The 13,586-nt window shown below is 44.1% G+C and overlaps 1 protein-coding gene across 10 annotated transcripts in view; it reads left to right on the forward strand.

Moving 5' to 3' along the window:
• The window catches only part of EP400 (E1A binding protein p400), a 127,997-nt gene that overhangs the window by 49,407 nt on the left and 65,004 nt on the right, over positions 1-13,586 (forward strand). For all 10 annotated transcript variants that reach the window (XM_008005252.3, XM_073021250.1, XM_073021251.1 and 7 more), the window contains 7 exons: positions 4,930-5,037; positions 5,963-6,153; positions 6,550-6,727; positions 10,983-11,119; positions 12,493-12,662; positions 12,975-13,149; positions 13,263-13,399. In XM_008005252.3, coding sequence (XP_008003443.3) covers positions 4,930-5,037; positions 5,963-6,153; positions 6,550-6,727; positions 10,983-11,119; positions 12,493-12,662; positions 12,975-13,149; positions 13,263-13,399 — 1,096 coding nt within the window. The remainder of the gene's footprint in view (positions 1-4,929; positions 5,038-5,962; positions 6,154-6,549; positions 6,728-10,982; positions 11,120-12,492; positions 12,663-12,974; positions 13,150-13,262; positions 13,400-13,586) is intronic.

Genomic DNA, 13,586 nt, shown 5'->3' on the forward strand with positions numbered 1-13,586 from the left:
ACCCCATGGCCTCGGTCAGGTTGTCTAAGCTCTCCGTGGTGTTTTTCTCAGTTGTAAATGGGATACAGGGTTGTTCTGAGGATCTACAGTGTGTGGAAGCCTTGGCCTGACGTGTCCTGTGGAGTGCTCTTCACTGCTGCTCTCAGGATGACTGTGATGATACGTTTAGTGTTTCCAGAATGGACATGGTGTGTAGGGTTTTTGTAAATATTTTTATAAGATTAATGAAGTTCGTATCTACTCTTCAGTGTCTCTGTTGTAGATGGGTATTGCATGCTTTGTTTGTTTTTTTTGACAGTCTTGCTTTGTCGCCTAGGCTGGAGTGCAGTGGCGAGATCTCAGCTCACTGCAACCTCCACCTCCTGGGTTCAAGCGATTCTCCTGCCTCAGCCTCCTCAGTAGCTGGGATTATAGGCACCTGTCACCACACTTGGCTACTTTTTAATATTTTTAGTAGAGACAGGGTTTTGCCATGTTGCCCAGGCTGGTCTCCAACTCCTCACCTCAGGTGATCCGTCCACCTGAGCCTCCCAAAGTGCTGGGGTTACAGGTGTGAGCCACCGCGCCCGGCCCTCGTACATTAAATTGAGGAATATGTCTTTTTCTTTTCTTCATAGTCAATTTCGATAGTCACATTTTCTAAGAATTTCTTTATTTCATCTAAATTTTAAAATTTTATTGGCATACATTGTCAATAACTTCTCCTTACAGTGTTTCCGATCTTGGCTACGTTTGTACATATGTCCCTTCTTTCCCCTAATACTATGTTTAAGCCTCTCTGTTTTCTTGATAGTCTTGTCAAAAGTTTGTCAGTTTCTTTTTTTTTTTTTTTTTTACCTGACGCCTGTGTATTGTTTTCTGTTTTGTTTCTGCTCTTAGTATTTCTTTTTTAAAAATATCTTTTTCTGAGTTTTTAACTTGGATGACTAACTTACTAATTTTCATTAGCTCATTAATATAAACATTTAAGGGTCTGAATTTTTCTGTAATACTGCTTTAGCTGAATATCATGTTTATTATTCAGTTTTAAATATTTTCTGATTTCCCCTATATATATATTTTTTATTGACTTGTGAGTTATTTAGAAGGGTGTTTCTTAATTTCCAAACAATACAGAGTTTTCAATATATATTTTTACTATTATTCTACATTAGTTGCATTTTGATCAGACAGTGGATTTATGGGATTCTCACTGATCTGGATTTTGTTGAGGTGGGTTTTGAATGGACCAGTTTATAAACATTCCATACATGCTTTAAAACAACATGAATTCATCAGGTTATGGTACCCTTTTCTCTCTTGAGTCCACCAGGTACAACTTGATTGCATTATCCAATTTGTCTTATCCTTACTGATTTTTGTCTTCTTGCTCTATCAATTACTGAGAGAAGTATGTTAAAATTTTCCATTATGATAATGAGTACCTGTTTCTCCTTAAGTTTCTGTCAAGTTTTCATTTTATGTATTTTGAGGCTATGTTAGTATGTGCATATATAGATTAAGATTGTTATCCTGTTACTTCATTTTTACTTGGTTCTAGATAATGTTATCACATCTGTTTTCTATTTGATGAGTTCTCTTTTAAGCTCTTCCTAGTCTTTTGTTAACCCATTGATTAAGTGTTAAATTCCAGTTACCAGTTTGTTTTAAGACATTCCCAATGGTTTTTTAGAAAACCTACATGAAATTTTAAAATTATCTCTTGCTGTGTATTCATACTTTCAGTCTTTTATTTCTTCAGATATAAAATTTTATAATCTGTGCCTGATAATTGCATGGGCGACGTTTTTGCAGGTCTGATTCTGCTGTCGTTTATGAATCCTGGTTTCTGCTGATGGTACATTGTTTCCTAGTGTACCTTGTGATTTTTGACAATTTATTGGAAGTTTATTGTGGCAGTTATTTTAGGCCTGACACTGAGGGAGTTTCCTCTAGAGGGAGTTTCTGTTAACTTCTAATCTGTGTTCTTTTATAAAGCATGTCTCTTGTAAACAGCTTGTAGTTGGTCTTCTCTGCCCTCCAGTTTATTCTAACATCCCTGTGTCTCTAAATTGGAGTGTTTAGTACATTTGTATTAAATTTAAGCCTGTTCTATTAATAATTGGGCCTAGATCTATCATAATTTAAAAATTTATTTTGTGTTTTCTCACCTGTTGTTTAGTCATCTCTTTCTGGTTAAAGCATCAGTCAAGTATTTAGTTACTTCATTTCCTCTTCTCTGTTAGCTTTCTGTGTTCTTGTTGCGGTGGCTATCTGATCGTGGTGTGCGTTCTTGACTTAACTAGATTACCTGTTAAATCAGCGCTGTACACTGTGTACTCTCTCTGGGGCAGAGTTTGGGAGCAGCCTTGCTGGGTGGTTGTGGCGTAGGTCTCCTGTGAAGATGGTTTTCAGAAGGCTTGATGCGGCAGGCTGGAGGATGCCATTCCAGGCTGGTTCATTCTGCCAGCTGATGAGCTCTGTTGCATGCTGAGGGCAGGTTTAGTGTCCTCCTGACCTGGGGCTGGTGTCTCAGAGCAAGTGTCCGTGTGGGAGCAGGATAGACACTGTAGTATCTTTTTAACTGAGTCTTGGAAGTCACAAGCTGTCATTCTCCTGGATGGTGGTCACATCGGTCAGGCCAGGTCAGTGTGGGAGAGGCCAGGAGTAAACTGCAGGAGGTGGGTTCTCGGGCATCCCGTTGTCTTCATGGTGTCGAGCTGAATCCATGAACAGAGCCTCTCGTCGGGTCAAGGCTTCTTTCATGGTCTTCAGGAGCTTGTGAGAGCTTTCTTCACAGAGATGTGGTGCATTTTTGAAAGTTTAATTCTAAGTATACTTAGCTCTTCATATCCATGGTTTCAGATCCATGAATTTGATCAACTACAGATAGAAAATATTTACCAAAAACAAAACAAAGCAAAACAGTAAAAAATAATAATACAGCTGGGTGTGGTGCGGCTCACACCTGTAATCCTGGCTACTTGGGAGACTGAGGCAGGACGATCACTTGAGCCCAGGAGTTCAAGTTCAGCCTGGGCAACATAGTAAGACCCCATTTCTAAAACAACAAACAAATAAAAACAAACCAAACAGCCAACCAGAAAAATCCCCAAACCATATAAGCCAAAATAACAGCACAACGATTACAAAAAAGATACAAAAAAAATAGTGTAACAACTATTTACATAGCATTCACATTGTATTAGGTATTATAAGTAACCTAGAGATGATTTAAAATATATGAGAGGATGTGTATAGGTTACGTGCAAATATACATTATATAAGGGACTTGAGCATCCTTGGATTGTGGTATCCAAGGGTCCTTGGAACCAACTCCTCAAGGATTCTGAGGGACAACTGTATTTAATTTTCTGTCTAAATGAGTTTTTTTTCCTTCTATTGCATTTTCTAACTCATTTATCTATGTGGAGGCTGATTTCTGTGTATTGTTTGTTCTGAGACACCTTACAGAATTCTCTTGTTATTGGAAGTTTTCGGTTGTTTGGCTTGTTTTTCCTACTTATATGTAGCGTCATATGCTATAGTGGTGCAGCCCAGCATTTTGCTCTGGAAGCATCAGACAGACAGGAAAGGTGAAGAACCTTGTTAGGAACACCATGGACACACCACCTGGATTCCACAGCCAACACTTACTTTCACTGGGCTCCGTTACGTCTATGTCCATCAAGCCAGTGTGGCGAATGTTTAACATCCTGAGCAAATGAATTCAAAGGGTGTTTTGCTAGTCCCAAATGGGCAGTGCCTTTAACGTGGTCCTTGTAGGGTACTTGTCCATGGCATTTGTTGTTTTGACTCAACAGTCCTTATTTGACATAAAATATAGATGCAGACAAGCTCACATATCACAAGTACACAACCCAACTAAAGTGTTTTCCCCTGTTAGATCTACCACTGTGTGAACATTCTTTGAACAGAAATCTGGGTTCACATTTCTCATTCCTATGGATAGACTCACTAAAGGGGGAAACGACCGGGTTGAGGGCATTGGATTCCAAAGCCCTTCAGCTTTCCGTGTTGATTTCCAGAAAAATCCAGCCAGTTTACGCCATTATCAGCAGCAAGTGAGAGTACCTAATTCATAACAGTTTCCCAGTGTTATGATTTTAAGGTGGTTGATAATTCTATACTAAACAAATTGTGCACTGATTTCCAGGGATGATCAATTAAAAAGTATTTCATTACCCTTTATACTTTTGTGTATGTAACAGCTTCATATCCTTTGCCCATTGTGATTGGGGATTTAATGTGTGGTATTTTTTTTAAGCAATTAGGGTGAGTGTTTTTTTAAAAAAGCCTAACTATGTTTTATCATACTTTTTAACATTTTTGCTTTTATTTTTTACTTTGATGTTTTATATTTTTATATATCATCTTCATCAGTTATTTCCTATCAGTAATGTTCATTTTTTACATTTTAATTTATTCATCTATACTGTTACTGTTCATTTAGACTGTTTCAGGTATTTTAAATCTTTTGTGAATACGGTTGAGTTTCTTTCAAAGATTCTCATCTTTATAGAGAAAATATTTTATACATTTTTAAATTTGCATAAATTTCAGGGGTGCAAGTTCAGTGCTGTTCCCTGGCTGTACTGTGTAGTGGTGAAGTCTGGGTCTCTGGTATGTCATGACCCAAACGTGTGTTGCGCCTACTGAGTAATTTCTCATGATTCCCCTTGCACGCCCCAACAAAATAGTTTACACCTTTTATCAGTAATGGGCAACCATTTTAGTTTTTAGAAAAAACAAGTGTGCTTTTAGACATTGTAATCTTTTTCCAAGGAGTGATCTAAAGCCGGAAAAAGGAATACATGTGAGAGGAAGCCCCTTGCCCTTCTTACTGTGGTTCTCCTGGCTGCTGCTCCTTCCCAATTCAAATGACAGTTGTTATAAAGTAACAGCCCTTGTGCCCTCAACCCTCTGCAGCTGAGCTGCCCCTCCTGGACCTGATGAAGCTGTACGAAGGCGCCTTCCTGCCGAGTTCTCAGTGGCCCCGGCCGAAGCCTGATGGGGAGGACACGAGTGGAGAGGAAGGTGCGCTACCAGCCTTTGGAAGAATTCAGGGTTAAAAGCAGAAGCCGGAATACTTACAGACAAAGACTTCAAACAAGATTTAGAAAATTTCTTTTAGTTTGATAAAATAAAAAATTAGAAATATGTAATAAGTATCTTTATGTTGAATAGAATTTTGTTACATTCTGTGCTTTTATTAACCTGACACAGCTATTGGGACGCTTGATCATGTTGTGAAGGGTGTAAAATATTTTTCTCTAGATTTATAAACATCATTGTTTTATGGACCTAGATAGCATGTTTATTCAGGCTGTGCTGTGTTTGTTTAACACATCAGTTTTGAGTAGTTTATTTTACTTATTAGACTTTGTAAACAGATGCACAGAGCATACCAGAAAAAGTCTGCCTTCACTGCTCTCCTTCCAGTTCTTGGGACAGTTAGACTCCTGCGTAGAAGTTGGGGAGGGGCCCACAGGAGCCCTGGGAAGCTCAGGCCTTTCCCGACCCCACACTGCCAGCAGGACCAGAGGAAGGAGGGGCAGGTTTGGTCTCCTCCCGGTTTCCCACATTTGGGAAAGCATTCTGCTTTTTTATTTCTTGGTGATAGAGGGGAGATCCCTAAACCCTGAAACGCCTACATGTATCTCTCTGTGATACCAGCTCCTGATTGCTATGGAGACATTTTCCAAAATGCCAGACTACTTGGGGCAGATTATACTCTTGGAGGGCTTTCCGGAGTGGTCCTTGGTTTGATAGTTTCATAAGAGTTCTCGCCCATTTATCCAGATAGCATTGTTAGATATTTTGGATTCCAAGTAAAAAGTTATTGCCTAATTCTGTATTTGAAGTAGTTGGACTCTATAAACTTTTTCCTGTTTTAAAAAAAGGTTCAGATTTATAAAGGCCTCTCAGCAGCCCCCACTTCTCTGTTTTATTGTCGTTACAGATGCGGATGACCGTCCAGGCGACAGGGAGAGTCGCAAGGACTTGGTTCTCATTGACTCACTTTTCATCATGGATCAGTTCAAAGCTGCCGAGAGGATGAATGTCGGGAAGCCAAATGCCAAGGACATTGCGGACGTCACTGCAGTGGCTGAAGCCATCCTGCCCAAGGGCAGTGCTCGGGTCACAACCTCGGTGAGGCGCTGAGCTTTTCAAGTGTGGGATGGGCCTTTGAGAGACAGAGCACATAGCTTAGCCATGAGAAAAGCTTTTCCTCTTCCCAGTGAAGTGCTCTATCCCAACTACAGAGTTGTCAGAAAAAGCAATTCTTCATGTTCCCGTAGTCCCAGCTACTCAGGAGGATGAGGCAGGAGGATTGCTTCAGCCCAGATGTTCAGGTGTTGAAGACCAGCTTGGGTGACATAGCGAGACTTGGTCTCCAAAAGAAGCAATTCTTCCTCTTCCTGTTTTCTGTAGATCATTTTTGTGACTTTCTAATCGGTTTATAGTGTGACTTTGGTTTCAGTTTTTAGAAAAAGTTTGGTGATTGTTTTGACCAGCAGCCACTCTTTGATCTGTTCATCGCTGCAGGTCAAGTTTAATGCTCCGCCTCTATTGTACGGGGCTCTCAGAGATTATCAGAAGATTGGCCTGGACTGGCTGGCCAAGCTCTACAGGAAGAATCTCAATGGCATATTGGCAGATGAAGCTGGACTGGGTAAAACAGTGCAGATCATTGCTTTTTTTGCCCACCTAGCTTGTAACGAAGGTAAGAGTTTGCTAGTTTTTTGAACAATACCTATTTGCTAAGACTTACCGTAGGCCAGTGTGTTTGATGGGAGTGTGGGAACTTGGCCATCTTATCTACTTCTTTGCTTCTGTCCTTTGACCTGAGCAAATTGAGGCTCAGAGGTATTCATTATATGAATGAATAAAAAACTAGTTCACAGTTAACATCCAGTAACTATTAGTGAAAATCTAATACAATGCAGAAACTCATCAGGCTGTGACTGAACCTTGTGACTCCAGGGTCAGGTCACCGTGCAGTGTGTGGGCAGCAGAGCAGGTGGTCCACTTTCCTTGCTGCTTCTAGACTGGCACGAACCCCACTGTAGGGCTCTCAACTGTGTGGGGTGGTTTGTGGCACGCATCCTGGCTCACTGTATCCTTTTCGTGTTACTATGTGCACACCTCCTCTTGTCTCTCTTGCTGGATTTCACCTGTCAGTGGGGCAGCGTTTCTGATCCACTGCTCGAGTTCCTTAGGGAATGGGCCTGGGTACCCTGTGGGGGCTCAGCCTCTGCATGGCAGCCCCACCTGGTTCTTCATCCTCTTGACACTTCTGACTGGCATCCAGCTTGTGTAGGCCCCCTCTGGCCTCCTTTCCAGTCTTTAGAGTCAGCTCCCTGTTCACTGCCCTTCCTCTCTTGGCTTTTAGGTCAGGTGCCCACCTTAGTCTCCTGCTCTGTGCCTAGCTGCAGAAGAAGGTGTGACTTGTGTCTCTAACACAGGACAAGATTTCACTGTTCTTGCTCTTGTAAGAGAAATGTTCAGTAAACATCTTGCAATGTGGTTCCCACTATATGTTCCAGACTTAAAGCAGGCTTTGCTATTCCTGCAGAGAAGAGGGGACGTGGCCTCATCTTCATATTTGAGCTTTGAAAGTAAAGATGGGCCGGGCGCGGTGGCTCAAGCCTGTAATCCCAGCACTTTGGGAGGCCGAGGGGGGCGGATCATGAGGTCAGGAGATTGAGACCATCCTGGCTAACAAGGTGGAACCCCGTCTCTACTAAAAATACAAAAAACTAGCCGCGCAAGGTGGCGGGTGCCTGTAGTCGCAGCTACTTGGGAGGCTGAGGCAGGAGAATGACGTGAACCCGGGAGGCAGAGCTTGCAATGAGCCACTCCAGCCTGCACTCCAGCCTGGGTGACAGAGCGAGACTCTGTCTCAAAAAAAAAAAAGTTGGACGTGTTTAAATTAGGAGGGTCAGCTTAGGGAAGTGATGACCCCATGGGTGCTCTGACTGAAGGCTGTGTGAAAAGAAATGGAGCACAGTGGGCTTGCAGTGGGGGTCTCAGTCCAAGTAGTTTAAGGAGAGAGAGGCAGGGCTGAGGGTCCCTTCAGCTCCAGAGAGGGTTTTGTTTTTTGTTTTTTTTGAGATGGAGTTTCACTCTCGTTGCCCAGGCTGGGGTGTAATGGCATGATCTCAGCTCACTGCAACCTCCGCCTCCTGGGTTCAAGCGATTCTCCTGCCTCAGCCTCCCAAGTAGCTGGGACTACAAGCACTTGCCACCATGCCCGGCTAATTTTTTAAAAAATTTTTGGTAGAGACAGGGTTTCATCATGTTGCCCAGGCTGGTCTGGGACTCCTGAGTTCAAATGATCCACCAACCTCAGCCTCCCAGAGTGCTGGAATTACAGGCTTGAGCCACCGTGCCTGACTCTTTTTTCTTTTTTTTTTTTTTTAAGGCACTGTTGCCCAGGCTGGATTGCAGTGGCATGATCAGGGCTCACTGCAGCCCTGACTTCCCAGACGCAAGTCATCCTCCCACCTGAGCCTCCTAAGGAGGAAGATCACTGTGACTGAACAAAAAACTGGCTAATTTTTGTATTCTTGATAGAGATAGGGTTTTGCCATGTTGCCAGGTTGGTCTTGAAGTCCTGGGCTCAAGCAGTCTGCCTGCCTTGGCTGCCCCAAGTGGTGGGATTACAGGCATGAGCCATCATGCCCAGCCTGAAAGTACCCTGTGCTTCTAAAACTAGGGGATTGTATTTGGTCAGTTGAACAGATGAGTGAATCATTCAGCATTCATTCATCTGCTCCTTACGTGGTGGCTGTCACAGACCCCAGGCACTTTTCTAGGTCCTGAGGGTGCAGCCCTGCTTTCAGGAACCCCACACTGGTACAGATGAACCTTGAAATGGACTGATGACCCAGCATAGTGACAGGATCCTGGCCAGCTGGGGCAAGGTCTCAGGGAGATGGGGCCCTGGGGGTGGAGGCTACAAATGCAGCTGACATCCAGGAACACCACCAAGGCTAGTGTGAGGGCAAGGGGGTGTGAGGGGACGGTGGGGGATGAGTATAGAAAGATTGGAGTCAACCACGATAGAGGCCTAGCAAGCACTGGAGCTGATGTGGCTTTGCCTTAGTGTGTGGTCTGCATCAGTGCAGGTGCTGGTACAGGTGTCTGCCCAGGCTGGAGAGCAGTGGTGTGATCCTGGCTCACTGCAACCTCAGCCTCCTGGGCTCAAGTGATCGATCCTCCTGCCTCAGCTTCCCAAGTAGCTGGGAATACAGGTGTATGCCACCATATCTGGCCAATTTTTTTTTTTTTTTTTTTTTTTGGAGAGATGAGGTCTTACTATGTTACCCAGGCTGGTCTCGAACTCCTGGCCTCAAAAGATCCTCCTGTCTTGGCTTCCCAAAGTGCTGGGATTACAGAGATTGTCTTGGCTTCCCAAAGTGCTGGGATTACAGAGATTACAGCTGTGAGCCACTGTGCCTAGCCAGCTTTTCTTTTCTTCTTCTTTTTTTTTTAATCTTGTTTTTTACTGGGGGTTAAAATACCATCTGGATTTGATTTGTGTTTACTTACTCCTTGGGTTGTGTCTTTTTTTTTTTTTTGAGGTGGAGTTTTGCTCTGTTGCCCAGGCTGGATGAATTGCAGTGGCATGATCTCAGCTCACTGCAACCTCCGCCTTCCAGGTTCAAGCGATTCTCCTGCCTCAGCCTCCTGAGTATCTGGGATTACAGGCGCACACCACCATGCGCAGCTAATTTTTGTATTTTTAGTAGAGACGGGGTTTCACCGTATTGGTCAGGCTGGTCTTGAATTCCTGACCTTGTGATCTGCCTGCCTCAGCCTCTGAAAGTGCTGTGATTACAGACGTGAGCCCCCGTGCCCAGCTGGTTATGTCTTTTAAAGAGTTTATTGTCCTGTTATATTTTTTTCTTTGTGACACTTCTGTTCATATCCTTTGTTTATTTTTCTATTGGGTGGTTCTTTTCCAGGATCAGCAGGAATGCTTTGCATATTAGCAGTAATGGCTGTAGATGGATGTGTTGTAAATACTTGTTTAAAGTCTACTAAGTCTGTCTTGTAACTTGGTTTATGTTTCATTTATAGCACAGAAGTTGAAATTCGTATGTATTCCTCTAATAATCTTTAAAAACCTTAGTTTTCTCGCCAGGCTCAGTGGCTCTTGCCTCTAATCCCAGCACTTTGGGAGGTCAAGGCAGGCGGGTCACCTGAGGTCAGGAGTTTGAGACCAGCCTGGCCAACATGGTGACAACCCATCTCTACTAAAAATACGAAAATTAGCTGGGCATGGTGGCGTGTGCTTCTAATCCCAGTTACACAGGAGGCTGAGGTAGGAGAATCACTTGAACCTGGGAGGCAGAGGTTGCAGTGAGCCGAGATTGTGCCGTTGGACTCCAGCCTGGGTGACAAGAGCAAAACTCCATCTTAAAAAAAAAAATCATAGTTTTCTGAAGAAGGAAATTTGAAACAATGTATTTTAGGATGGTTTGGATGTGCCCTCACTAAAGCTTGGGAAGCAGTGATGGGCACAAGCCCTTGGCTGACAAAACACAATTTAGACGCCTGCTGCATGGTCGCCTGGCTTATGGGAAGGACTTGAGCAGGGTCTGGGGCTCTCTTTGTCTGTGAGTCTACTTTCTAAGTGTCGCTTGTTCCTCCGGTCTCTTGGAGGAGCTCAAGAGTGGTTTGAATGAACACCAGGGTGTTCTTGGGACTGTTCATTCAATGTGTGTCTACTGAGGTCTCCTCTGAGCCAGGCTTGCTGCTTGTGCAGCAGCACCCTGGGGACCAAGGAGCAGCTTCTGGGCGGTGTGCTGGCTCCAGACGAATGCACTTGTTCCCCCCAAGTCTGCCTCAGTCGTGTGGTGGTTCATGTCACACGTACTCATACTGAGGAAGCGTCTCTGGTCAGACACAGTGCTAGGTGCCTGGACATGACAGATACTTTGACGTGGAAAATTCTGTTTTTTCCTTTGTAGGTAATTGGGGCCCCCATCTTGTTGTTGTGAGAAGTTGTAATATACTCAAGTGGGAGCTTGAATTGAAACGTTGGTGTCCCGGGCTCAAAATCCTCTCATATATTGGCAGCCACAGAGAACTCAAAGCAAAGAGACAGGTATTTTTTTTTTAAACATAAAATAAAGCTGAACAGAAAGCCATCTTAATTTTTATAAAAGACACATTAAAAAATGTGAAGACATGCTTACTAATGTAATTATTAAAAATCACTCATTCATGAGTTAACAAACCTTTATGTTGTTCCCCTCGAAAGCATAGACAGTACCGCCTCGGCCTGGCCGTTCCCTGCGAGAAGGGCCACACCCTCGCAGGCCCAGATGTGCACAGAGCTCAGTGTCATTGCCCAGAAAGTGGGGCAGTTTCCTCCGGAAATGGTCTTCTCTGGGGCAGTGCGGCACTTTTCCCTGGAGGCCCTGCTGACTTCCACAGGCACAGAGGAGAAGCTGGGTGCCCCCAGATCTGAATTTAAAACCCATAGAAACATTTGCACAACGTGCCTAATAGATAACGTTTCTGCAACAAATTTTAACTTATTAAAAATTTTTCTCTGCCCTATAGTTTCTAGTACAAGGTCGCTAAAGGTAGATTCATCACAGCTTTCCATTGAGTAGAACATTTTGGACCATTAGACGACATTGTGTTGAGTAGTGTTTACTGAAAAAGTGAGCTTTCAGTAGTATTTTCTTTTTTACTATTTTAGTCTGTTTTTGATGTTATTACAAAATGTCACAGACTGGGTAATTTGTAAGTATAGACATTTATTTCTCACAGTTCTGGAGGCTGTGAAGTCCAAGATCCAGATGCCAGCAGATTTAGTGTCTGGTGAGGGCCTGGTTTCCGCTTCCCAGATAGGGCCTTGCTGCTGCATGTTTTGGAGGGCACATGGCGGAAGGGATGGAAGGGCAAAAGGCTCCAAGCTGGTTCCCTCCAGCCGTTTCATACTGCACAAGTTCATCCTTGAGAGCAGGGAAGTGTCCACTTGTTAATACTACCACCATGGGCGTTAGATTTCAACATGAATTTTGGAGGGAACACATTCAAGCCATAGTTCTGTGTCTGGCTTTTAGTTTGTTTTTAGAAAGCATATAATGCAGTCAGTTGCAATACAGATGTTGACATCTCTTATTTTTCTGAGCACACTTCCCCTTGTTTTGATTAGATACTAGAAGAGCTCGCCCTGCTTCAGGATCCTCTGCTATAATCTCAGTATTTTCCAAATGGTAATTGTCAGCGCCTGCAGAATAGCTTCTTAATTTGTCAACGAAACTGCTTTAGACCCCTAGAGGAAGAGATAAAAACATAAACGCAGCCATTTTCTGTGCGGTAATAGCAAGTTATTTAAAAAAGCGAGTAGAATTATAGGTGGGAACGGAGTCACTGGGTGGAGAGCTTTGGGAAGCGTGTGTCCTCAAGGTGGTTTTGGAAGACCGTGGGGTGCGAAGGCACTGAGCCATCCTCTCTGTGCTGCAGGAGTGGGCCGAACCCAACAGCTTCCACGTCTGCATCACGTCCTACACGCAGTTCTTCCGGGGCTTCACCGCCTTCACACGAGTGCGCTGGAAGTGTCTGATCATTGATGAGATGCAGCGTGTGAAAGGCATGACCGAGAGGCACTGGGAAGCGGTTTTCACCCTGCAGAGGTCTGTGTGTTCCGTGCTTGTCATTGAGTGTTCTTTGCTGTTGATGTAAAAGGTTCTCTTGAAGAAATCTGCATAATTACAGACACAAAAAATGGCCTTTGAGCTAGAGAATTGCTTTTCATCTTCATCCCAGCATGTGGGCCAGAAAGCCCCAGAGCTGGGTCAATGCAGCCCCCCTTTTCAGTCATGTGCACGTTGACATTCACAGTGTCAAATTAACTGTCCCTTTTCTCACACATTGTCGGAGAAGACGCTGCTGCATCCAGCCCCGTGGCTGGAGAATTCCAGTGTTGTCTCTTGTCCTGTTTGCAGCCAACAACGCCTGCTTCTGATCGACTCGCCGCTGCACAATACCTTCCTGGAGCTCTGGACCATGGTGCACTTCCTGGTCCCAGGGATCTCCAGACCCTACCTGAGCTCCCCTCTGAGGGCCCCCAGTGAAGAGAGCCAGGATTACTACCATAAGGTGGTCATAAGGTTACACAGGGTAGGTTGGGCTCTGCCATTTCAGCTCAGTGATTAAACATGTGTATGCCTCATTGTAAATGTGTTACAGCAGCATTTTTGGAAAGAAAACAGTAAACAGTTTTTTATTTTCAGGTGACACAGCCATTTATTTTGAGGAGAACTAAGAGAGATGTGGAAAAGCAACTGACAAAGAAATATGAGCATGTTTTGAAGTGTCGCCTTTCTAACCGACAAAAAGCCTTATACGAGGATGTTATCCTACAACCCGGGTGAGTGTGGACTCTGGGCATGTGCCCCCTTCGGTGTCCCTGCCTGTGAGGGACAGAGGCCCTTTCTGTGGCCTCAGCAGAAAGCTCCTTTCCATAAGGATTGGGTGTCTGGAGCTGGAGGCCGAGGTGCCCTCTTGGGGGCAGCAGACTCTGCAGCCTCAGGTGTTTCAGGCTCATGCTGGCCCTG

The sequence above is a fragment of the Chlorocebus sabaeus genome, chromosome 11, assembly GCF_047675955.1.
Source record: "Chlorocebus sabaeus isolate Y175 chromosome 11, mChlSab1.0.hap1, whole genome shotgun sequence".
NCBI lineage: Eukaryota > Metazoa > Chordata > Mammalia > Primates > Cercopithecidae > Chlorocebus > Chlorocebus sabaeus.